The sequence below is a fragment of the Pipistrellus kuhlii genome, unplaced genomic scaffold (assembly GCF_014108245.1).
Source record: "Pipistrellus kuhlii isolate mPipKuh1 unplaced genomic scaffold, mPipKuh1.p scaffold_m20_p_3, whole genome shotgun sequence".
NCBI classification, from domain to species: Eukaryota; Metazoa; Chordata; class Mammalia; order Chiroptera; family Vespertilionidae; genus Pipistrellus; species Pipistrellus kuhlii.
In genome coordinates this window covers 6541198-6566362 of record NW_023425529.1, presented here as the reverse complement: position 1 = coordinate 6566362, position 25165 = coordinate 6541198, and the positions used below count along the sequence as shown (strand labels likewise).

General features: G+C 51.5%; 1 protein-coding gene and 1 long non-coding RNA gene across 9 annotated transcripts in view; both read left to right on the top strand.

Moving 5' to 3' along the window:
- The first annotated feature begins 248 nt into the window (after positions 1-248).
- The window catches only part of BTBD11 (BTB domain containing 11), a 232748-nt gene continuing 207831 nt past the window's right edge, over positions 249-25165 (top strand). For 5 of the 8 annotated variants that reach the window (XM_036457443.2, XM_036457442.2, XM_045587551.1 and 2 more), the window contains exon 1: positions 250-1969. In XM_036457443.2, coding sequence (XP_036313336.1) covers positions 811-1969 — 1159 coding nt within the window. In that variant the 5' untranslated portion in view covers positions 250-810. Of the gene's footprint in view, positions 1970-25165 lie in introns of all 8 variants that reach the window. The other 3 variants (XM_045587552.1, XM_036457444.2, XM_045587553.1) reach the window with 1 other exon arrangement.
- On the top strand, positions 13050-16860 carry LOC118729893. The gene is made up of 2 exons (XR_004991301.1): positions 13050-13663; positions 13919-16860. It is a non-coding gene; the product is annotated as an uncharacterized LOC118729893 (long non-coding RNA).

Here is a 25165-nt window from a genome sequence, read left to right as displayed (position 1 = left end):
GGAGTCTGAGGGGCAGGGACAGAAGCGGGGACTTCTGCATCCCTAAGCTCTCAGAGTCCACGTCCCCCAATTCTCAGGGGGCTGCTCCCCACTTCCTGTAGCCTAGATTGCAGCCAGGGGGCGTGTGTGAGGGGCGGGGATGGGTGGAGCTGAAAAATTAAAAAGAAAAAAGGCGAGGTAATTAGCATCCTACGATGCCATTGGCCCTCCTCGGGCCCTGCTTTGCATACGCCCGCCCCGCAGGCTGCCCGGGGTTTGCGGGATTTGGCCGGGGTGCTCGGCTGCCGCGGTCGCTGCTGCGCTCCGGTGCAGGGCGGGCGGGCGGCGCCGAGAGAGCCCGGTGCGGGGACCTGGGAGCCGGGAGCCGGAGCCCGGAGCCCGGAGCCGGGAGCGAGCTGCCGCCGGAGCTGCTGCTGCGGCGGCATCCGAATTGATTTCCGTCTTACGAACACCCAGGCGGCGCCCGGCGGCTTGTGCAGCCGGCCCGGCCCAGGAAGGAGAGGCTCAGATACTTTTTTATTTTATTTTGGAAGGAAGCGGGGAGTCCCGGGGGTGGCCCGGTCCCCGCTGGTGGCCCAGCTCAGGCCCGGGCTCTGGAGGATGACTCCGGGGGCTGCCGGCTGCATCCCAGCGGCGGCGGCTCGGGGAGGCGGCGGCGGAAAGTAGTCGCACTCGGGAGCGGCGGCTGGTGGAAAAGTGAGCAGAGCGGGGAGCGAGCGGACTCGGCTCTCCCCGCGCCCCGGCGCCCGCCGCTTCCCGCTGCTCCTCACCCCCGGCTCCCCGGCGGCCGCAGCATGAAGTGGCGCAGCGATGGCCAGGAGAGGTAAGAAGCCCGTAGTCCGGACGCTGGAGGACCTGACGCTGGACTCGGGGTATGGTGGCGCGGCGGACTCGGTGCGCTCCTCCAACGTGTCCCTGTGCTGTTCCGACTCGCACCCGGCGTCCCCGTATGGCGGGAGCGGCTGGCCGCCTCTAGCTGACTCCATGCACAGCCGGCACGACAGCTTCGACACGGTCAACACTGCCCTGGTGGAGGACTCCGAAGGGCTGGACTGCGCGGGCCAGCACTGCTCGCGGCTGCTGCCGGACCTCGACGAGGTGCCCTGGACCCTCCAGGAGCTGGAGGCGCTGCTGCTGCGCTCGCGGGACCCCCGGGCGGGCCCGGCGGCCCCGGGAGGCGGCGGCGGCGGCCTGCCCAGAGACGCGCTGGCCAAGCTGTCCATGCTGGTGAGCCGGGCGCTCGTACGCATCGCCAAGGAGGCGCAGCGCCTGAGCCTGCGCTTCGCCAAGTGCACCAAGTACGAGATCCAGAGCGCCATGGAGATCGTGCTGTCCTGGAGCCTGGCGGCGCACTGCACGGCGGCCGCGCTGGCCGCGCTGTCCCTCTACAACATGAGCAGCGCCGGCGGCGACCGCCTGGGCCGCGGCAAGTCCGCCCGCTGCGGCCTCACCTTCTCCGTGGGCCGCGTGTACCGCTGGATGGTGGACAGCCGCGTGGCGCTGCGCATCCACGAGCACGCCGCCATCTACCTGACGGCCTGCATGGAGAGCCTGTTCCGGGACATCTACGCGCGGGTCGTGGCCTCCGGGCTGCCCCGGGGCGGCAGCGGCCCCGGCTCGGCCTCCAGCTCCGGCCCAGGCCCCGGCTCGGGCCCCGGCGCGGCCCCCGCGGCGGCGGAGAAGGAGCGGGAGGCGCCCGGAGGGGGCGCGGCGGGCGGCGGCGCCTGCAGCGCGGCCAGCAGCGCCAGCGGGAGCAGCAGCTGTTGCGCCCCTCCGGCCGCCGCCGCCCCGGCCCCGGCCCCCCCGCCGCCCGCCGCGGCCAACCACCACCACCACCCTCACCTCCACTCGCTCCACGAGGCGCCCAGGTTCACCATGGAGACGCTGGAGCACACGGTCAACAACGACTCGGAGATCTGGGGGCTCCTGCAGCCGTACCAGCACCTCATCTGCGGGAAGAACGCCAGCGGTAAGTGCCCGCGCGGACGCTCCTCCACGCGGCCAACTCTCCTGGCAAGTTGGCCTCCGTCCCCCGCCTCCCCCCGCGTCGTTCCAGCCCCCCGGGGCCGGCCCTCGGAGGGGACCCCCGACCTGGAGGCGGCGGGACCCCGCCTGTGGGTTCCCTCCTGGGCTCAGGCTCCTGAGGTCCCGGGTGTGAGTGCGCGCGGGTCCGCCCACCCTGCGGGGCCGCCTCCCGCCTGCTGGAGGGGAGCCCGGTACCCTGTTGGGGGGCAGGTTTGCGATCGTTTGCGCGTAGTCCGTATTTCTGCCCAATCCTTGTTGTTTTTTTGTTTTGTTTTGACCTTGAAGATGCCAAATTCTCAAGCCCACGAGTTTGTCTCCCAGAATTCGCGAGGGGGCACTTCTTCCCTCCGCCACCCGGTTCCCATATTTCCCCGCATCCTCGGGGCAGCCAGGGCCCCGGGTGGAAGGCAGAACCCCTGGGAGCTCAGCTCGCTGGTGGCTGGGAAGGCGGGGGAGAGGGGTGTGTGGGAGAAGGTGCGGCGGGAAGACTGATCAGTCCCAAGTTTTACCGGGCAGTTTGTGAGGGCCAGAGCGCACAGCTGGTGGGCGCTGCGCAGGGACACCCCTCCCCAATTTCCACCTCCCAGCCCGTGCCGTTTGGGGAGCTCTGTGGCAGGAGCTGCAGCGGTTGCCACTCGGCTTAAGGAGCAACCGCCGGGGGCCCGGGCAGGACGGGAGTGGGCGGGGTTCTGGAGGGGGTGTCCGTGTAAGGCAGGCGCCGTTTCCAGCAGGTTCTGCCCTTCTTCCCGCACCCCCCTGTGTTGGAGGCGGGAGCTGGGTGGGATGCAACCTGCAGTTCTGGCGGCGGAGGGGGTGGGGCTGTGTGTGTGTGTGTGTGTGTGTGTGTGTGTGTGTGTGTGTGTGTGGAGACTCCTGTTTTCCAGAGCTCGAGCTGGCGGTCCTCCCTCGTCTGTGAAAGCGAGCCGCGCTAGACACTTCAAAGCTTCCATTTTTCCACCGGAAATGGAGAGTCTAAAAGCGAAATCAAACTTTGTTTTCTAGTCGGCGGTTTAGCCGGAGGTTGCGTGGTTGGGAGCTGAAATGCAGTCTTTTCTGGGCGGATTTCATTCGTGTTGCTGCCTGTCGGTTTCCCGGGGGGCTGGGGGAGAGGCGGGGCGGGCGCGGCCGGGCCTCGGGGGTACCCGATGTGTGCATGGGGGTGCGTGCGTGTCTGTGATCCTCTCCGTGCGCGCGTGTGCGCGGCGGTGCGTGTGTGTGTGTGTGTGTGTGTGTGTGCGCGTGCGTGTGTGCGTGCGTGTGTGTGTGTGTGTGTTAGGGGTGCCTGTGCGTGGGGGCCACGGGCTCCCAGAGAAACCCACCCTCCGGCTCTCAGTCCCTTCACCTGGCTTTGATCACCGTGGGGGAAGGGGAAGGAAAGAGCCTAGCGGGTGTGGATGGTTCTGGTGGTGTTGGGGGGCGGGGAGGGCGGGGTTGCGACCAGGGAGACTTTTCCCGAGCTCTTCCCTCTCCGCTGCCAGCCGAGGGCGCTCCCCTAAAGAGAGGGTATCTCGGAGGCTTTCCCTCCCCACCCACCCACCCAGGAGAAATTCTGACCGAGATGGCAACACCTGGAGAAGGCATTGATCTTTGCGTGTGTTGGATACACCTGCAAAACCCAGGCGCTTGGATGGCACTGGGTTGTTCCTTGTTTGGGACCCTAGCCCCACGGAAAGCGCATGGGGCTGACATTTCTTTCCATGTGTGTGCTCATGGGCCTTGTTCTTAGCTCCCCCATCACCATCATTTCTTTATTTTTTACTGTCCTCCCCCCTCCTCCCCTCCCCCGCTGCTCCCCAGCCCCTCCTCACCCCAGTCCTTATCCCCAGCTGGAGTCAGAACCGCCTCTTATTCTCCCCCCCACCCCCCAAGGTTTCCTTTGGCAGAAAGAAGCAGTCCCCTTAGAGGGCTCCAGTTTGGGAATCCAAGCCCCCTGCTCACCCTAGTCTGCCATTCTCTGGAAGTGATGGCTCTGGTGACTCGCTTTCCTTCTGGGGGCCTCAGTCTCCACATCTGTAACATCAGGGTGGAACTCTGTAAGACACCTCAGGTCCTCCCGTGTCTGCATCTGTTTGTGCTCATAGCCTGTGTTTTCAAGCTGGTTTTACTTCTATGGTCTTGAGCATCTTTTCAAGGCAATGTTTGTGTTTATGCTTTTGGGAGGGAGTATAATTTTAGGTAGGAGAAGGCCGGAGCGCTGGTTTTGGGCAGGGTGAGTGTGTGGTGGCTGGGGTTTGCTGTCATCACAGCATTTCCCACAGAGCTTAACTCCTGGGTTCCAGGGCCCCTGCAGCCGTCTCTTAGAGTGAGATCTACTCTCATTTCATCGTGATCTCTTTGTCTCTCTTCCTGGGCTTTTCAAAATGGCAGGCCGTCTGTGCAGAAAAGTGAAGGAATGAATGAGTGATTCATTTCTTGGGTGTCTGAAACATACCTTAAACATCACACCTGTTTCTTAAACTGTTTACACGGCAGTCTTTCCGTGGTCTGCAAGGCTTATGAAAGAGCTTAATGCCTTACATAATAATTTTTCCCCTCTTTGACTCAGGAGCATCACTTAACCATTCGTGTGTGAATTCATTTGTTCAGCCATATTTAGTGAGCAATTACCAAGTCTAAGGTCTGAGGAAGTGGTGAGGTACATAGGCAATGACAGCTAACAGGCGTCCTACACTCCGCTGTATGTCAGTCTATCTAATGTTCAACGTTGCTTTGAAAGGGTACTGCTATAGCCCCATTCTACATGAGAGGATAACTGAGGCACGGGGAACTGAAGTATCTTCCTTTCGTGACAAATGACCTCCCTGCCCTCAGGCAGCCCTTCCTGCCCTTTATTACATGGACAGCTGAAGAGGCCTGTCACACCCTGGCATTCTTCCCGTCTCCATTTACACACCTTTTGTTCCTACCACACTGAAGGGGACAGTGCAGGATTTTACGTTTTCCCATCCCCTGCCAAGGCTAAGGGGGGGCCTGGTACACAGTTGGAGCTTATTAGATGCTTGTTGAGTTGAGCAAGCTATTGTACTATATTGTATAATAATCTTCTGAAAGAAGCTATTAAATTTTCAGCTTCTTTTAAAAAATATTTTTATTGATTTTAGAGAGTAAGAGAGAGAGAAACATCAATGATGAGAATCATTGATCGGCTGCCTCCAGCACACCCCCCCTCTGGGATCAAGCCTGCAACCTAGGCATGCACCCTTGGCCAGAATTGAACCTGGGACCCTTCAGTCCTCAGGCTGATGCTCTATCCACTGAACAAAACTGGCTGGGGGCGAATTTTTTAAGTTTCTTGAGTCATCTTTCCAAGTCTCCCTCTCTCTCTTTTTTCTACCTCGGCTGCCCCTTCTTCCTGCCATCTCTGCACCTGTCCACCCTTCAGATCGTTGCCAAGGCCTGAGGAATCATGCAACTAGTCATGTGGAAATCAACTCAGAAAAACAAAAGATAATTGGCTCTAACTGAGGGCTTGGTCACTCTCAAAACATCACAGGCGTGGGCTTAGGGCATGAAGTTTGTGGCGATTGTTTTCCTCTTTGGAACTTGTTTTGTGTGTGTGTGTGTGTGTGTGTGTGTGTGTGTGTGTGTAAGGTTGATAGCTGTTTGGAAGAACTGAGGACCCCACTGAGCATTGCATTTCTCTGGGCTTTTTAAATTTTGGCTTGGTTGATTTTGGTAAAACTAAAGAAGGAGCTGGCAGAGTGTCTCCCATGCTGGTGTATGCGCTAGTCATGTTACCTGGTAAACCCCTAATGAGCTGGCCAGGTCCCCCTCATCCCTGAAGTGGTGGCTCAGGAATGATCTTTCTGGTATGTGTGAGGCCTTCCTTGAGAAACGCCTCCCCCGCTCTCTATACCTGGCCCTTTCACACCCTTTCCCCATCCCTTAAGAATCCTGACCCTGTTTTAAGTGTTTCCCCATCATAGCTTGGCACTTCCAGTGCAAGCTTGTGTCTTATTCATCTTTGGTCTTTGTTTCTCCTTCCATATCACCCAGCACAGCACCTAGCACTTTGTAGATGCTGAGTGCTGTTTGTTGAGTGAATATAACCGGCTCATTAAATCTTTGGGATTTAAAATTTGCCCATCAGCATCTGTAATCAGCATCTATAAAGGCTTCCAAAGTCAGACCTTTTGGATTTGAATTTCAAGGCTGCCATTTTCTAGCTGTGTGTTCTCAGGTATGTGTTCTAACCCCTCTGAGCTCCAGAGTTCTCAGTTGTAAAATGAAAGTAATAGTTATGAGGGTCAAATAAGATATATATATATATTCCAGTCTGTTGCCTAACACATGGCAGAGGCCAAAATCCAGGCATAATCATGTCTCTTACTTCTGTGTCATCCAGATGCACTGTTCCCAATGTGTTCAGTGTGGTTAGAGCCTGCAGTGTGCAGAATTTTTAACTGGATCCCCCTTCCCAATAATTCCAGCATCAAATAATTCAGTGTTCCCACCACAGGGATTGATTTCAGAAAGGAAGGGAGAAGGAGAGAGAGAGAGAAACATCAATGATGAGAGAGAATCATTGATTGGCTGCCTCCTGCACGCCTCACAATGGGGATGGAGCCCACAACCTGGGCTTGTGCCTTGACCTGGCATGGGAACGTGACTTCCTGGTTCGTACGTTGACACTGAACCACTGAACCATGCTGTGGTGCAGAAAGTAGCTCATTTTATTTGTTGTATTTTTTAAAGGCATTGTTAATGAAGGGGCACCAGGGACCTTTCTGGGGTGCTAGAAACGCTCCTTATGTTAATAGGGGGGTGGGTTTAGAGGTGCTGTATTTTCCGGCGTATAAGACGACCCCCTAATTTTACAGTGAAAACATAGGTTTAGGCCTACATTCGCTGTATAAGACTACCCCCCACTTCAAAGAAAAGACTTACTTTGCCATCAAGATCTGCAGGTAATTTTTGTGCAATTTTGGTCTTTTGCCCCCGATTTTCGGTTGACTTTTTTTCGTTTCAAAAGTCATCTTATACGCCGGAAAATGCTATATGTTTTTGTCCAAATGCATTGCCTTGTAAATTTTAGATATGTGCATTTCACTGTAGTGCAAAATATACTTCAGTAAAAAAGAGGACATAAAAAAAGAAGAAGAAAAGCCTTAGGCATCCTTGCATGAACTTTTGTTTTAAGTTGCAGAAGAGTCTGGAAGAGGCAGAGTGGCATGATGAGAGGGAGAGACCTTTACACTAAGAAAGTTCTGCCCTCAGAGTTTGGCTCTGCCGCTTTATAAAAAGTGACTTAATCTTGCTGAATTTGGTTTTCTCGTCGGCACAGAGAGGGTTGCAAAAAAAGAAAAAAGAAAAAGAAAAAGAAACCTCAAACCTACCACATAGAGTGATTACAAAGTATTAAATCAGATCAAGTATGTGAGTTCATCTGCCAGATAGTAGGTATTCAATAATAATGGCTTCCTTAAAAAACCAGATTATTCGGGCTGATGATAATAACAATGCTTTGGGGATTTTTGAATAGTCTCTTTCATTTCAGGGATTCCCCAATCACTTTATAAACATTAATTACCAGGAGTCCTTGCCTCGGCAGCACTTGCTCGGTGGGTAGCGTGATTTTCAGATCTTTCGTTTCAGGGCTGTTCCCCCGTAGATTCTGATTCTGCACTAGATTCTTATTCGGCAGCTGTTGTGTCCTGGCCTGTTGGTGCTATCCTCTGGTGCATCGTTGCTGTGATGGACAAAAATGTCACAGAAGAAACATCGCGTCTTACAAAGAACAGCAAAAGCTGTCTCCTGAGCCAGCCACGGCAAGTGTCTGTGCGCACAGAGCAGGTTTTTAATTAACTAGCTCAGGGTAAATTAAAACTTGGAATTTGGGTCAGTGGAGGGTTATTTGGTTTTCTATACAGACTCCTCAGTTCAGTGCTGGAGCATTTGCAAGTAGAGTGTTTCCTGAAACATAAAGAGAATTAACAACCAACTAAAACAAGGGGGGGCTAACCTGGAGACCCAGGGCGGGGTGGGGCAAGCTTCCTGAAGGCCTTTGAGTAAGCGTAAGGCCTCTAATTCTGGGTCTGCTATTATTTGTGACCTTGAGCCGGGCACCAAACTCACCTATAAAAATGGGCCTGATCATCACCTGGGGTACATCCAAAATAGTAATCGACTTTGGAGTGGGACACAAAGTAACTTGCAGTTTCCCTATCTGTGAAATGGGTATAATCATAATAATAACTACACTTGTATAATGCTTATTATGTGCTTATTATGTGTTAAGAGCTCTATGTATTATAATCATTACAGTTGCATTAGCTATTATAAAAGACAACCCCCAAATCTCAGGAGCTTAATGCACTAGAAGGTCATTTATTATTCAGGTTGGCACCGAGGGGTAGAGTGGGAGGAGGCAGGAGGGTCATTTAGGTAGCAAGACTGATGGAGGATTTGTCTTTTTTATTGTCACCACCTGACCTTCAGTGTCTTCCTTGCACATTTGTTCGGCCAACAGGTGGAGGAAGAAGAGTGTGGAGAATCTTAAAGTCAGGGGGTGGGTGGGTGGATGGGTTGGTGGGAAGAGATCAACCAAAGGACTTGTATGCATATATGCATAACCCATTCATAACACAGACAATAGGGTGATGAAGGCCTGGGTGGAGGACCGGTGAGGGGATGGGGCGAAAAGGGGTCATTGGGAATGGGGAAGGGTGGGGTAGGACATATATAATGCTTTCAAAAATAAATATTTAATTTTAAAAAAAGTCATTGTGGGTTAAGCCTGCAAGGGATCTCATCATTGTGCCCATGTATCATTGGCCAACTCTATCATCGGCTTCCTGGCTATCTGTATGCACTCTTCTTCTTACACACATGTTAGCCTTCCACATTCTGTCCAATCCCTGCTTCCAACTTCAAGTCCATGATCTTTTGGGTGCATCTCTGTCCTATCTGTTGGATGGAGTGTGGCTCCTCATGGTCCAGGGACCCATGAGCCAAAGGAGACACGTTATCTGTGCCCCTATACCATGTTGGAGGATAATCCAGCAGGAAAAGACAATAGTGGAAGATACTGGCCCTTAATAGTTGTGAAATCTTGCCAAGCAGGCACCGTGTGTGGGCAGCACTGTGCGCCCTGGAAGTGGGTGAGGTTCCTGCTTAAGCCTCTGTGAGTAAGTGCCTGGGTCCTTGTTCTCCGTGCCCGGGGCTCTGTCCAGGGAGAGGGTTTTCTTTGTTGTTCTTGACCACGCCTGAAATGGACCTCGGTGACTGTGGTCTCCTTGAGGCTCTAAATCTTTTGTAACCTAGTTTTTACCCTTGAACTTTTCAGGCCCAAGTTTTAATGCTGTAACAGTAGAAGACTTAAAGGCCAGGCTTAGAGATTTTGCCAATGCAGTCCTCACAACAACTGGAATCTTCCTCTATGATGTCTAGTGTGCCAGGAGCTACACCTAGAGTTATTTCCTAGACCTTTCTGAAGCCTGTGTTATTTCTTAGCTTTCTTAACTCCATGCTTCTTTCTCTCTCTCTCGACTTAACGCCAGCTACCTTGAGGCCATGAGGCTTAGGTGGAAAGCTTATCCCCTGAGTCTGGTATTTCAGTTAAAAGTCTTTTTAGTCTTTTTTTCCCCCCCTGATTGCTTGGGGTCTAGAAATCGTCATCTTTTTCACCTTTCCTCTCTTTCCAATTTTACTTGCAAACTGGCTAATGCATGCCTGAGTTCCTCCCTTTCTCGAATACCATGCTAATCCCAGCCAGGCACAATCAGCAAACTCTATTACCATTATGTTTTTTCAAATCTCTTTCTTTGGAGTTTACAGGCTCAGTAGGCAAGGCAAGGGTTCTGCCTTCTGAGTTTTCATAGATTATCGTTTAACCAAAAATTCTACCGCCGCATAATACGGGTCCCCGGTTTTCTAGTCTTTGACTTAATGACCCGCTATCTGACTTATGAGCCAATGCCACAGATTTAAGCACCCTGCTTATGGTACCAGTTACTTTATTAGTTAGGGTAACGCTAGCTGTTGTATCAGGTAAACCCTAACATCTTCAGGCTGAACACAATAAACGTTGTCTTCTCATTCCTGTTGAGTCCAGTTGATAGCAGGGGAGGGAGGCACTCTGTTCCATTTATTGAGTGAGAGGCTTCAGCCAGACTGCCAGCAACCAGACTTGCAGGGTTTGACCACTTACCAGCTGTGTAAACCCAGCATTGCTCTGTGACTCAGTCTCCCCCTTTGTTAAAGGAGAGTGATAATAACACCCAAATTCATAGGGTTGTTGGGAAGTGCCAGGCATGTAGAAATTGCTTAATAAATGTTGGCACTGTTGGGTTTTGTTATATTCATCATGACCTCTTCTATAGGCACTGTGTTAGATGTTAAGCAACATGGTCCCCGCCTTCGTGAAAATTGCAGGCTGGTTGCGCCTTGATTTTTCATCAAATAATCATGCAAATGTAACTTTACGCCTGTGACAGTTGCTACAAAGGAGAGATGCATGGGGTTGTAGGAGTCTCTATGAGGCTCTTGATGTGGTCAGCAGAAAGGGAAGGCTTTACTAAGGAAGTGAGGCTTGCGTGAGGCTGAAGCATGGCTCATTGGGTTGGAAAGGTAGAAGAGGACTCTGTGAATACAGACAGAACGTGCAAAGGGCCTGTGGCAGAAGAGAGCATGACGAGGAAAATGGCCACTGTGGCTACTGTGGAGAATGAGGTGAGGGAAGCGGGTGGAGTTGGACCAAGCATCTGCCAGATTAAGGAATTTGTCTTTTCCCAGGAACACTGGAGTGTTCTTGAAAGGTTTTATGGAGGGAGATGATATGATCAGATTTGTGTCCTAAAAATCTTATTATAGATTGCAGTGTGGAGAGCAGACACCAAGGGGAGGATGCTGGGGGGAAGGCCAGTTAGGTATTTTCACCCCCATCTTATGCCAAATGCTTCCAAGTTGAAGATGACTCCTCTCCCCGTCCTCATGATTTGATTATTGGCAATTCTGCTTTATTTTTTTCCCCCTGATGCAAAGCGGTCCCTTTTATCTCCCCTTCAGCGTAGCATCTTCACTTCCCAGGTGGCATTTCTGATACAAGGGAGCAGAGGTGCAACCCATCAAACCCATCTCCAAACCAAAAATAACCCTGTCTAGCCAGACACCTCCCAACCTCTGATTCTCAAGCCCTTGCGTTCATTCCTCAAGGTTGGCACATTCACCTGTGGCCCTCATAGGTCAGGCATTTAAAACTGGCTGCTTCTGTATTAGAGAAACATGTTTATTTTTCCGAAGGACCTGAATTCCTAATCCCGGATGGAGATGTGTGTTGTGTAAATGATTGACTCACTCAGATGTCCGTCTGGTTGATGCTATGGAGAGGAGTCCTATATGGTACATTGTGCTGTCTATCCGAGGGCCTGAGGTCAGGCAGCGAGGGTTCACATCCCAGCATCATCCCTGGCCGGGCCCCATTGGGCAAGTGCTTCTCTCCCAGCCTCAGTTTTCTCGCCTGTAAGAGTGCCACCAACAGGGGTGTTCAGGGATAAAACAAAATACCACGATGTATCTTAGCACTTAGTGTAGCAGCTATTATTGTTGGGTGTCTCCTTCAGCACTCCTCAGGTTATATGGAACAGGCCATGCACCTGTTCATCTTTATAGGTCAGGCTGCTTCTTAGTCACCTGGCGTGTCATCGGCAGGCTGTCCCACTCACCGTGTTGGCTGCCTGTGGCGGGAGGAATCTGCTAATAGGGGGACAGTCAGTTTCATGGGATCGGCAACGCAGAACTGTAAATATAAAGAAGTCCTTTGTCCAATCTGCCTCTTTATGACTCATTGTTTGTGGTTTTGATGGCCTCTCCATCTCTCCTTTTCCTCGTCCTTCACTCGGGAAATAGTTCAGCGTCTGCTCGGTGCCAGGCCCCGGCATAGCAAGAAACGCGCACACCGCCACCAACATCTGGTCCGGTTCTGTGATTGGAAAGACCAGCCCCATTTGTTTTTCTCCAGAACAGCATGACGCTGATTGATTCGAATACTTAATCCGAGCCTGTTTAACCTAATGTTCCTATTGACTAACTCAGGCTGGCTTCTTCTCCCTCCTTCCCCAGGGCACAGACTCACCTGCCAATTGAGAGGAACTGAAGCAAGGGGCCACGGGAAGGCAGGAGGAGATACTATTTTTGAGGCCGCACTGACTGTGATGTTGAACCCCCAATGCCTTGTTATTTATTATTCGTTCTTTAGACTTGCGCAGTTTACCAAGTTTCATCAACCATTGCTATTACAATAGTATTCCTGACAGCCCTGTGGGGCAGTGGGTAGTAGGTATGCACATCCTAATTTTGCAGAAGAGGAAGCTGAGGGGGAGGGGAGGTGGCCTTCCTTCCCCAAGGTCACCAAGTTGTGGCAGCACCGGGCATCTGCTTGACGTCTGCGCTTCCTGATGCCACTCTTTGCGCATCGGTTTGGCTCATGTCTTTTGAGAACCTGGATCGAGTAACGCAGGGACAGGAACAGAGCACATGGGGTCCGACCTGAAGACCGATCAGGACATGGACGTTACCCCAGCTTTGGGCCCCCAGCCTTTGGTTAGAACCTTGAGTCTGATGACCCCCACTCTTCTAACGTTAGCCATGGGAGGGGAAGAGGCTCCTATGCCCCCTCTCCCCCCGCCCCAGAGCATTGTGATATGGGTTCCGTTGCTGATACACGAACATCCATTAGAAAGGAGAGGGGCCACCAGGAGAGGAGGATCCTGGGAGCTTCTGCTGGGCTCTGCAGAACACAGATGGCCCCTTAGCCACCTCCCCACTGGCCCAAAAGAATGGACCTCCATTTTTGCTGGAGTGTGTCTCCCTCTTCCCCATCTCATCCCCATTAAATGTAGATGATGGCTGGAAAAAGTGTGTCACTGTTTTGCTGTGTGTATAATATCCTTCCTGATTTTCTGTGGGCTCAGATTTCTCTGCCATCATCCTATGTCCTCAGGAATTCTTGGCAAGCTGAGAAAAATCCAGTGAGCCAAACGCAATGCGTGAGGTTGACTTCATGTTAACGGGTCTCAGCCACTTTCTAGAGGCATCTGGCCCGACCTGAGCAAGCTCTTTCCGGAGGAAAACACCAGCGCAGAGGCTCACGAAGCCCACATACCTCAGCTCAGCTGTAAAATGCACCCTGTTCCCGCGCAAAAGAGGTCCCCCCATGATGCACTGGGTGGGGTGTAGAAAGATGAGGTGTGGCCAGTGGGAGACAGGCTCCTACCCAGGTTTCTGACTTTTCTCGTTTTCAACATGCCAGAAGTTTTCCATTGAAAAGACAGTCACAACCAGTAATCCTTAGACATTCTGTTCACGGGGTGCCTGTTAAGATCTTAATCATTCATCATGTTTCCTTAAAGTAAAATGAGTTTTCTATGAGAGGAGAGGTAGGAGGTTATTGATTGTGTGGCGTATAGCAAAGACAGCTTCAGTTTGTTTTCATTTGGAATGAGCCGGGGAAGTATTTGTGAACTGCAGGGTTGCTGGCAAACAGGCAGATTGGTGGTGCGTGGTGTGTGCGCGTGTGCGTGCGTGTATACACATGTGCGCCTACATCGGCTCAGCAAAGTTGTCAGAAACCAAACATTTGCCATTGCGTCTAAGTTTAGGTTGAGTTTCCATAGCTAAAAAATTTTAGACTGACATATAGGTGGTTTTATTTTTTTTTAAATTATTTTTATTTTTTAAATATATTTTATTGATTTTTTACAGAGAGGAAGGGAGAGAGATAGAAAGTTAGAAACATTGATGAGAAAGAAACATCGATCAGCTGCCTCCTGCACAACCCCTACTGGGGATGTGCTCGCAACCAAGGTACATGCCCTTGACCGGAATCGAACCCAGGACCTTTCAGTCTGCAGGCCGAAGCTCTGTCCACTGAGCCAAACCAGTTTTGGCAATATAGGTAGTTTTAATGTCTTCCTACATCTAGCCTCCCCATCCTTGGAGACACCATCCCATCCCCATTAAATGCCTATGAAGGCTGGCAAAAGTGTGTAACTATTTTTGCTGTCTATATAATATCCTCCCGAATTTTCTGTGGGCTCTGATTTCTCTGCCACCCCATCATATGTCCTCAGGAATTCTTGCAAACTGAGAAAAATCCGGTGAGCCAAATGCGATTTGCGAGGTTGACTTCATGTTACGGGTCTCAGCCACTTAATTACACAGGAATTAATTATGGCTTTCCTGCTTTCTTTTCATGTTTTGGAACTGATCGTTTTCACTTTCAAGGCGGCAGATATTTTTGTAGGCTCAGGAAGAGGCCCCGAAACTGAGTTACCTCATGGGAAAAAAATGGTCCGCGTTGAGATTGGCCTCAGAAAGGTTACTCTTGACAGTCTCACCGTCCAACTGAGGCATTGCACATGTGTGTGCACACACACACACACATTCACATGCACACACACACATATTCACATGCTCACCCATGCTATGCAGGCATTGAAATAATTAGGATCTAATACTAAACCGAACGGCGAGTCTTCCCCTGCCTCTCCCTGCTTCCGGTGGATGGTGCCATGTGGTGCCTGAATCTGGACAGAGAGTTTGGTTCTACGGGTGCTTGGGTTCAGAGATGTGGGATGAAGCCACAGCTGGTGCCCGCGATGCGGTTCCGTGTTTGCACAGCTCACTGGTCCCGCAGCTACATGGAGCACCAGGGGAGCCCTGGGGGGTTGATGAAGTGGCCAACCTTCCCATCTTAGAGCAAAGGGAAAAAATGAGCAGCAGCCAAAAAACACCATGCCTGGGAGAGTCGCCAGAGACTGCCCAGATGGAGCCCTCCTCCGGCTCCGCCACTTCACAGTCGGCATGCTCCCCGCTGCGTTTGGGAAGATGTGCTGAGTGTTTTTTAACCATCACGAAGGTGGTGAAGAGAAGCAGAAAGGCAGAGCCGTACGTCTGTTCTTGGCCAGGCCAGGTGCTGGCGAGACAGCGATGACTGTGATGCAGTGGGTGCCCTTGGGAGGTTGCACCGTTTCTCAAACCCAGATGACGTGGGCGGTGAGGGTGGCTGAGACAGACCCCGAGCCCTGCCACAGTCGGCTGGGAACTCTGAGCAGAGGAGCCAAGGATGCCCTGTCGCCACATGCCTGCACTCGGTCACCTGCAGTACCCGGGCCACACGGAGTGGCAGGCGTGGCCCAGGATGAGTAACCGTGGCTACTGCTTTTCTGAAAGCCACCTTTATTCCCTTCCTTCTAGCTTCGCTTAGGAATCAGGTTGAACACCTACCTTGTGGCAGGTTTTGTGCCAGGAACTGAGGGTCCAGCAGTTGGACCACTGGACCCCCAACCTGTGAGGCTGTTTAAGGGAAGGTAATCGTTGACCAAGAGATTTGATGACAAGATCCATGGGACTTAACGGAAAGGGAGGGCAGGGCTCTGTGGGCTTCTGTTTCTTGATCTGACCCATGAGGGAGGAAGGAGTTGGGCTGTGGATGGTTTTCAGCTTGGTGGGGACCCTTTCAATTGGCATGCAGCCTTCCTGGGAAACTCCATTTGTGAAATATGAAAAAGCACCCAATACCATATGGAACCCAGTCTGAAATTCAGTGGGTGAGCTTACCCCTGAGGGGGCTTCCAGGAGCCCAGGCTATCCTAGACTTCTGTGACTTCATCATGACGGGTGAGGTCCCTTCCATGTCAAGTCAACACGATCTCGTTTCTGGTACTTGGAGCTGTCGTTGGCCTGGGCTAGCATCCTTTTCTGCATGTGGATGCCAGGCTCCCCCTCCTTATTCACTCTGCAGGGAGGAAGGAATCTGACTGTAGAAGCTGCCATCCGAGGAGCCTGCCTGCAGGGGGAGAGGAGGGTGGATGTGGAGTCGGCTTGCTATGTCCCTCTGGCTGTCCAGAGTGACCTTCAGCAGTAAAGGCCATGGACACTGTCATTCCATCTGCCACATTGGGTGGAGCCACCAAACTCCATCTCCACTCCGAATGTCCCACAGCCAGTCTCCTGACTGGACCCTCACCTTAGTCATGTTCTCCACCCTCTCCTCACCCCAGTCTATCCCTCCTGACACTCTGATCCGATCCGCCGCACTCTGATATTATTTCCCCATTGGCTGCAGGGTCAAGTCAAAGCTCCTCAGCTTGGCACCTCCTTGTTGTGCCTCAGTGGGATCTCTGGACACGTTCATTCCTCATTCTAAGCTCCTGCTTTGGCTCTTGTCCACCTGGAATGGCTCCTTTCCTCTCTGCCACACTGCTCCATAGCAAGCCCAGCACCCTTCCCAAGATGGGTGGCCCCAGAACAAGCATATTTTTCCCTTCTTTGAAACCCCTCAGCACCGTCTAGCCAACTGAAATGCTTCAGCTATAGATCACAAGATCCTTTTGTTGGAAACCTTTTGCTATGGCTGTGACCTGCCTCTCCCTTCTATGTAAGCCCTTTGAAGACACAATCTGGATCTCCCAGTTCTTCTGTCTCTTTTCCTGTCTATCACTTAATCAGTTCTCCCCAAATTAGGGCACAAACCCATGTATTCAGTGAAAGCGTTCTGATGGCTCCAGGTGGCCAGAGGTGAATGTGTCATCTTTGACCAGTAAGAACACTTGGTTTTAACTCGCCACTCTGACTTCAGCATGCATTTGGCAGCTAGGATCAGAGACCAAACTAACAGTGGTTTAAACAGGCAGGGAGTTGATTTTCTCTCCTGTAACAGTCTGAGGCAGGTAGGAAGTCCAAGGTCAGGAATGTGGTTCTACAACATTTAGGCTCCTTTGTCTTTCAGCCCTGCCCCCTTTAGCACATGGTTTGCATTCTCAAGGTAGCCTCTTGGTCCCAGCATGGCTGTCCCAGCTCCAGTCATCACTTATACATTTTAAGCAGAATGAAGAATGACCAAGGGTGGGGGGAAAGGGTGCCTGACAGTGGAATCAGCCCTTCTTTTAAGAAGCTGCACTGATGCCCTACCCAGTAATTCTATCTATCTATCTATCTATCTATCTATCTATCTATCTATCTACCTATCATCTATCTATCATCTATCATCTATCTTGGGCCAAAACAGCATTGCTCCTAGGGAGGCTAAGAAATTTATTTCTTTAGCTGGATATACTTTGCCTACCACCATGACCCAGTCAGAGTTCTTTTATTAAGAGGTTAGGAAGGGATATTGATTGGGTTGGCAGCCAGCAGTGCCTGTTGTAGCTAGTTAGTGGCACCTATTAGTATTTCAGGTTGAGGAGGTGCCTATCCAAGAAGGCAACGGATATTTCTGGTCCACGTTTTGCAATTTTCTGCCAGTAAATTCTAGAACTTTAGAGGTCAGGTTTCTCCAAGACCTCCTCCTCAGACAAGTAAGTGTATTTTCAGTGACTCACACGGAGCCTCCAAAGTCACTGAGTTGTAATTGGCCTCATAAAGGAGTATTGGCCAGTGCTCTTATCTGCTCATCCTTTAGCCCTGAGAATGGTCCTGGTGCTAGATAAGGATTCGCTAAAGCAAAGGTGGAGCTAGCCATACCCTCTGGATTACAGTCATTGTCCCCAGTACTTGCTAATGAGCATAGTCTTGATTCCATGCAACTTTGAGGCTGCCGCACAGATTTAAGGTACTACTTCTGTAGGTTTTAACAACCTGATCAGTTTAAGAAAAGTGAATTCTAATTTTTAAAAAGGACTGATTGGCTTTCAAAATCACTCTAGTGGGTAAAGGGACTCGGAAAGAACTTAGCCTGGGATCAGGAAGCACCCCACCTCAATTTATGGTCTGACCAGTTTATTTCCAAAGGTAAGCCTGGTCACTTACCAATAAGCTTTAGCTGGAACCACCCTTGCTTTTACCGTTGCTCATGAGGTCCTCTCTGCTGGGTAGGAGAGTCCCTTTACCCACTTCAGTTACTATTTTCAGGGTTTTAGTGTTTAGGGATGAGTGTAAAGTGTCTTGTTTGTGAATTACCATGGATTTGGGGTTGAACCATGGCTAGAAGCAAATAAGGGTGAGTTAGAGATGCCTCACTCACTGCTGGCCTCTGCCGTCTGTTTAACTAGAACAGCTCTTAGAGTCAACATGTAATATATTCTGAGCATTTCACAAGACGCTATCTCATGCAGTCTTCACAGCAGTCCCCTGAGGTATGAGCCGTCCTTGGCCCAGTTAGGCCTGGTGAGGTGATGTGACTTTGTCTAAGGTCCCATCTATACTAATAAAAGAGAAAGATGCAAATTGACCGTACCTTCATGATGCCCACTAGCCAATCAGGAGTGGGTGTGCAAATTAACCCAACAAAGATGGTGGGTTAATTTGCATACACAGGCACTGACTGCCCTGGGCCTCTGGGCAGCGTGGGAAGGCAGAAAGGCAACTCTGGGCTAGAGTGAAGGCAGTGCTGGCAGCCAGGGGAAGGAAGGCCCATTCTTGCACAAATCATCATGCATCAGGCCTTTCTATAAGTAGCCAAATTGGAACTTACACCTGGGGCTGCTGAGATGGACTTTATGCTCCTCTCACCTGCCTGCTCTGTACACCTTGAGAGCCTGGTTGAAAAGGGCCTGTGCTCTTGAGCAGGGATTTCTACCAGGGCCTGGTGTAAGTAGCCGTGAGTTCCTTAGATTCTGAGTTTTTTATTTCAGGGAAAATGGAAGGTCTGGACTTGGATGGGGCTAACCTGAGAGGACTTTGTGAAAGCACCCCCACTGAGGGAAATTGGGGGTCCATGGCAGGGGAGCGCCCCAGGCCAGAGAAGGGCTTTTATGAGGGCCCACTTATCTCTCAGCTACTGGAAATATCACATGGCAGGAAGCCCTTCGAATTGAGGCTGCTCCTAATTTTTAGCCAATGAAAATAAGTGCAATTTTTATTGGAGACAGAGAGACCTAGGTTTGCCAGACCCTGCTTCTGAGTGCCCAGGAGTGAATGGCCAAGGCTATAGGGTCATATCTCCATCCTGCAGTGAATGAAGACATTTATCAGGGCTTCCTAGTACCAGACATAAGAATGGGGTACTTTTATGCAATGTGCTTGCAGTGACTGTCATAACTGGCAATGTTCGTAAAATGTACTGACGGTAATTGCACTTTTATTTCACCCCCATCAAAGTCTTTTGTTTAGAGCAGTATATAATATTCTATAAATCTCCATGTAAACTCGACCCATCCATTTTTCACACGGGCCAGGGAGTAGCTTCGGCTGAATGCTGAGGACGTTTGATTTTATTTACAGACGTCGTCCTCCTGACTTGGTGAAAATTTAATCAGTCTGAGCCAGTTCAATCAGTCAGCTCAATTTTATCAAGCTGACTATGAGCCTCACCCAGTTCTAGACTAGGAGAGAGAAAGTTGAAAAAGCCCAGCTGGTATACTCAGTGGTTGAGTGTCAACTCAGGAATCAGGAGGTCACAGGTTCGATTCCTGGTCAGCGCACATGCCCAGGTTGCGGGCTCCATCCCCAGTAGGGGCTGTGCAGGAAACAACCAATGATGTTCCTCTCTCATCACTGTTTCTATCTCTCTATCCCTCTCTCTTCCTCTCCCTCAAAAAAACAATAAAAACATTAAAAAAAAAAAAAATGGAGTTCCTGCCTTCAAGGATGTTTCCATGAACTATTGTTGCATAACAAACTAACCAAAATGTAAGTGGCTTAAAGCAGCCTTTTTTGTCTCTTCCCCTGCACCCCTCCCCCCCTCCAACTTTGTGCATCAGGAACCTGGGAAGGGCCTGGCTAGGCAGTTCACCTCTGACTCATGTCTCTAGGGGAGCGGGGGCTGGAGAATCTGCTCCCACCATGGCTTCCTTGCTCATGTGTTTGGCACCATGATGCCTTTCCACCCATTCTATCCTCATAGCATTTCGTCTCCACATGCTTTGGGCTTCCTGCAGCATGGAGGTCTCAGGGTACTTGTCTTCCTCCCGTGGTGTCTGGCTTTCGAGAGGCAAAAAGGAGAAGCTCCCAGGTCAGTTGCAGCGCCGTCCAAACCTGGCACAGCGGCTCTTCTGCCCCTGGCCCAAGTTGTCCCAAGGGACAGAGCACAGTGCACAACTCACTTTCAAGGGAGTAGGAAGAGTTCCATGCCCGATAGGGGCGTGGCGCTGTCACTCCGCAGAGGAGCAAGGGCACATGGCGCTGGGAGAGATGGTTGCAGCCATCTTCGATAAAATACAGTCTCCACCAAGGACGAGGAGGTGCCATCCAGTAAGTCATAATTTGGGGAATAACCACAACAAAAATAGCACCAGCAAGCCAAGAGAGGGGCCCAGAGCTGGAGTAACAGGCTCACTAATGGGGTGGGGAATGGGGAGAGGGTCAGAGAAGTCTCCCGAGACCAAGAGGCAACTGAGCGGGGTTTGTGCGTTTCAGGCAGAGGGAGCAGCAGGTGTACAGGCAGGGTGGTGGGGTCCTCACGAAGGGTTTACCCCAGGAACAACCCCAGTGTCATTACCTGTATTCAATCTTAGTTGGATTTATGTTGTGTATGGATATGGCTATGGGTATATACACTGAGTGGCCAGATTGTATGAATTCATGCATGGGTGGGGTCTGGTCAGCCTGGCCAGAGGGAGGGGACATGGGCGGTTGGTTGGCCTGCCTGCTAGTCAAACTCTTGGTCGAGGGGACAATTTGCATATTAGCCTTTTATTATATAGGATATACACTGAGTGGTCAGATTATTATGCCTTCAGAGATCATAATAATCTGGCCATTCAGTGTACATATGTGTCTGTATTTATGTATGGCTACACAAATGTACAGATATATATACTTTTAGACAAAGACCTCCATTCAGTCTTTCACTCAGCAAAAACGAACTGAGACCTGGTATAAGCCAGTGTTCCAAGTGCTGAGGATGTGGTGGTGAAGGAAACCAAAGTGGTAAACAAAGGAGACGTGCTCACGGAGCTTACACTCTGTAATGGAGACCAGAGTCACCAGTGAATATTTCATATGTGTTGTGATTTCATATGTATTGTGATTTCACATGTATTTCATATGTATAGTGCTGAGCGACACAGTAGAGGCTGCCGGGGATGCTGTTTCAGACAGGGCAGTCAGGAAGACCTCTTGGAAGGTGGCACTTGGGCAGAGAGGTCCAGGCAGAGGGAACAGCCAGGACACATGTGAACTGCCTGGGCATCCACCTGCCACCTTGCACCAGCGTCCTCTCTGTACACCTGCCTGTTGGGCTCTCTGAGGTCCTAGGGCTGGATGGGGGTGGGACCGACCCCCTGCCCCGTGCTCTTTGCTGGTCTGAGCAGGTTGGGGATGGTCAGCTCCAGACCTTGATCTCCAGGGCGATGGCCTCTCAGGGTGGATTCCATCTCCACCTCACCCCCGCCTGTTCCCGGCACTGGAGATTTGTTTTCACTTGGGGAGAAAGTGCCTCTTCCAGAGCGTCAGCCTGCTGTTCCCGGGAAACTGGCTCCTTCCCAAGAGGAGGAAGTGGGGTGAGCAATCTCAGTAATCAGGAAGTGTGGCTGGGATGCCAAAGAGGAAGTGATGACTCAGAGGAAGGTGCATAGCAGGTCCCCTGGCTACTCATCTTCTGCACACATGCCTGCATTCATTCATTCATTCATTTGTTCATTCATCCCCAAACATGTATTGAACATGTGGATGGAAGCATGGAGACGGTCTAAGTCAGCTCTGCCAGCTACAGCTGTGTCATCACAGCAAGTTGGCTAGCCTCTCTGAGCCTTTGTTTCTTCAACTATAATAGAAAATGGGTCTAGTACCTATTTTTTCAGAGTTGTGGAGATTCGATGAGAAGAAGCCGGTGGGGAGGGGGAGGAGAGGGCTGGATTGTCAGATTCAGCAAATGAAAAGGACAGGATGCCAAGGAATGTTTTGAACATGTTTAGCATCAGTTACTCCCTGAATATTGCTTGCTTATCTGATGTTCAGTTTTAACTGTGCGTCCTGTATTGTAAGTGGCAGCCCCACCCAGGGATAAAGATGAAGGAAAAAAAACACCTGACCTCGTGGCGTGCAGCCCAGTGGGAGGACAGGTATGTAGAGCATGATTTGCAGAGCAGCACCCGGTCTGTGCTCCTGTCAGAGGTCCAGGCAGGAGCCATGGAAACAGCCCTCTCGCTCTGGGCTCTTAAGAAGTCCAGCATCGCCCTTGCTGACGGCTGGCATGCTTGTCCGACGCGACGCCTCCGGTGACCATGGGGCTGACACCAGGACACAACACAAAATGTGTTCGCAGTGAGACAAGAGTTCAAGTTGGCTTTTCCACGGAGCAATCTGGGACGATGAATTTGGTTTTCTTCCCGCTCAAAGCAAAGGGTGATTCTTGTTGACCAGGCAACAGACGATTTCTTTCTTCTAGCCATTTTCTGTGGTCATTTTAAAATCAAATGAAGTCGATGTAGAGGGGGGAAAAATCACATTGAGCCTGACTTTGGAGAATGGGCACCTCTCAGATAAACTGTTAGTAATTCATTATTCCGCTTCCCTGGAAATCTAGAGGGAAATGCACCATGCGTCGCCCAGGCCTCTGAGAGGAGATCCACCATTTGGGTCTTGGACTCCAAACTGACATTTATTTTCCCAGAGCCTCTCTTGGGCAAGCATCAAAGTTCCGGGAGAACAGGTTGGGGATATTTTTTGAAAGGCGAATGAATGGCCTGGTGTTGACCAGGGTCTGAGCAGCATCACCGAAGGCTTCCTTGAATTTTCCCAGACCTGTCAGGGGGTGTTAAGATTGAGGGAAGCCTAAGGACCCCGAAGGCCTAAAGACTGTTTGGAGTCCTCTCCGCTGCTTGCAGCCATCTCTAGAAACCAAACCCCGGTGAGGTCTGAGTTTCCATTGCTCCTCATGAGGGAGGGGAGGCAGTCAAAGTGAGGGTTTGTGCAAAGGGGAAAAAGGGGGTCTGGCCAGGGTTATGAAAAGCATTGCTCAGTGACAGCATTCACAGCTCATTGCAATTGATTTGTAAGGGCCAGGCTCTCTGCTAAGTGCTTTTCATGCGGAATCTCTTTGGTCCTTGCCCACACCTCAGGCAGTTAGGTGCGTCTGGGTTCCCATTTTTCAGCTTGGAGACCCAAAGAGTTTGAATTACTGGTCCAGGACCGCACAGCTGATTGCAGAGCCCTTGAACTTGACCCCTGTGTTCCGTGTGGCCATCACAACCTTTTTCTAAAGGAGTGTCCCACTTGCTCCAGGTACTCCTGTCCCCTCTGCTGCTGTAGAGGAGGGAGCCTCGGGCTGGCTTCTAATGCCCCCTTCTGATTGGCCACACACGCATGACTTGAGCGGAGTCGTGGGTGGGGCCTCCCTAAGTGGAATGCTGGCTCAGGCGGAGTTCATAGGAGTCCTTTCCCAATCTGAAATCCCGTGTGTCCTATGGATGGCGAACCATTTCATTTTATTCACTCGCCACTCCATTACTTGACTAATTCATTCAATAAATATCTCCTTCCTGCCAAATAGGTGCCCCAGGTACAATGGTGAACCAGCAGCCAGGCCTGCCCTTGCAGAGGTTGGGGTCTGGGGCAGACAGCTGAGGAAACAGGCTTACTGTGCAGGGTGGAAAGAGCTGTGAGGAGGAGGGGCAGGGTGCCGTGGGAGCACCGTCTAGGACCTGTGGGGTCAGGTGAGGCTGCGGTGAAGGGAGGGACGTCTTGGGTAAGAGCTGAAGGATGTGCCGGAATCGGCCAGGCTGCGAGGGAGGGGTTTATGCAGAGGGAGGAGGGCACACAGAGAATGCGCAGGAGATGGAGGGCTGTGCTGTCTGGACGAAGGATGGAGTGTGTGGTGAGGGGAGAGTGGGGGGTGGCAGTCTGAAGGGAAATAGTGTGCAGAAATAGACAGGGGCCACCTTGTTTGTTCTCAGAGCAGTAGGGCTGCCCTGGGTAGATCCCCAGGTGTGTCCTGCCAGCTAGTAAGGGCCCCTCCACTCACCAAACCGTGGGCTCCAGGGCATGGCCTGTGTCTGCCCGGAGGACGGTGCCTTCTGCTAATTCTTATCAAGGAGACTTAAGGGGGAATGCTATGCTCAATATCAGGTACAGGTGGAAAATGGGGGTGGGGGCGGTCAGTAGGCAGAGAAGAGATGACGGCAGCCTGGGAGGCCATTGGGAAAGAGAGAGCTGGATGGATTCCTGATACCGAGCAAGTCAGTGGCTGGTGTGAGTCACCTGGACCTCATTGTCTCCTGTGAGTTAGGTGAGGGAATTCTTCAGGAGCAGAAATGCTAAATCATGGGACGCAGCTGAGAGGATGTATTGTCCCCAGGCTACCGAGAGAGGCAGAGTTAGGTCTGGTCCCCTGCTCTCTAGCTCATGCTAAGCCATTGGATTCAACTGCAGGAGGCCCATCAGAGGGTGGCCATGTGGCCCAGTGGACAAACTCAAGGCTGCGAGTCAGGTGACTCTGACGTTCAGCTCCTCCCAGGCTGTTTGCTCTTCTGCCTGCCTCACTTACACTCCACCCTGATTCTCAAATGTGTGGAGCACCTGCTGAGTGGCTCTGCCCAGCATGCTGGGGGTTCAGAGCCCTCAACCCTCAAGAGGTAGTGGTGAGTAGACCTGAGTAGGGCTGAGTCCCAGGTCAGAGAACTGCAGACACTGGGGGGAAGAGACCCAGCAGGAGGAGAATTTCTGAGTATTGTCTCTGCTGAGCCATTCATGGCAAGAGGCCTCCGATGTGGGCAGCAGTCCAATGAGACAGGTGGGGCCTGAACCACCAGGGCAGCTGCTGCTTGAGAGCCTGGGCCTCTGCTGTCCGCCTGTCTCCCTTCTCATCAGGGAGCTCCCACCCGCCTCCCCCCAGGCAAATTGGGCTCGTAATCAAAGCCCTTTTCTCATTCCTTGTCTGTTTTCATGGCTGACTTCCAGCTCAGGGCTTTGAACACGTGCCACCTCTCCTCTGTCCCCTACCTGCCCAAGCACAGCAGTGTCCCGAATCCAGTGCAGACCCAGGGAGAACATGATGTGATGATGAAATAGCAATGAATTTGCAGCTACCATCAGAACCCACAAGGTAGATATAATCACTTTAAACAGGAAGGAATCAAGATCCTAGGGGGGTAAATAACTCATTCAGAGCCACCCGACTGGTGAGCAAGCAGAGCTGGGACTTGAACCCTCGCCTGTGCTTTCATCCCCCTCAGTGCTGGGACTTGAACTTGAACCCTCATCAGCACCTCAGACCTCAGTCATTTACACACCGCCTTCCCGAGTTCCTTCCACCACCTGGCCT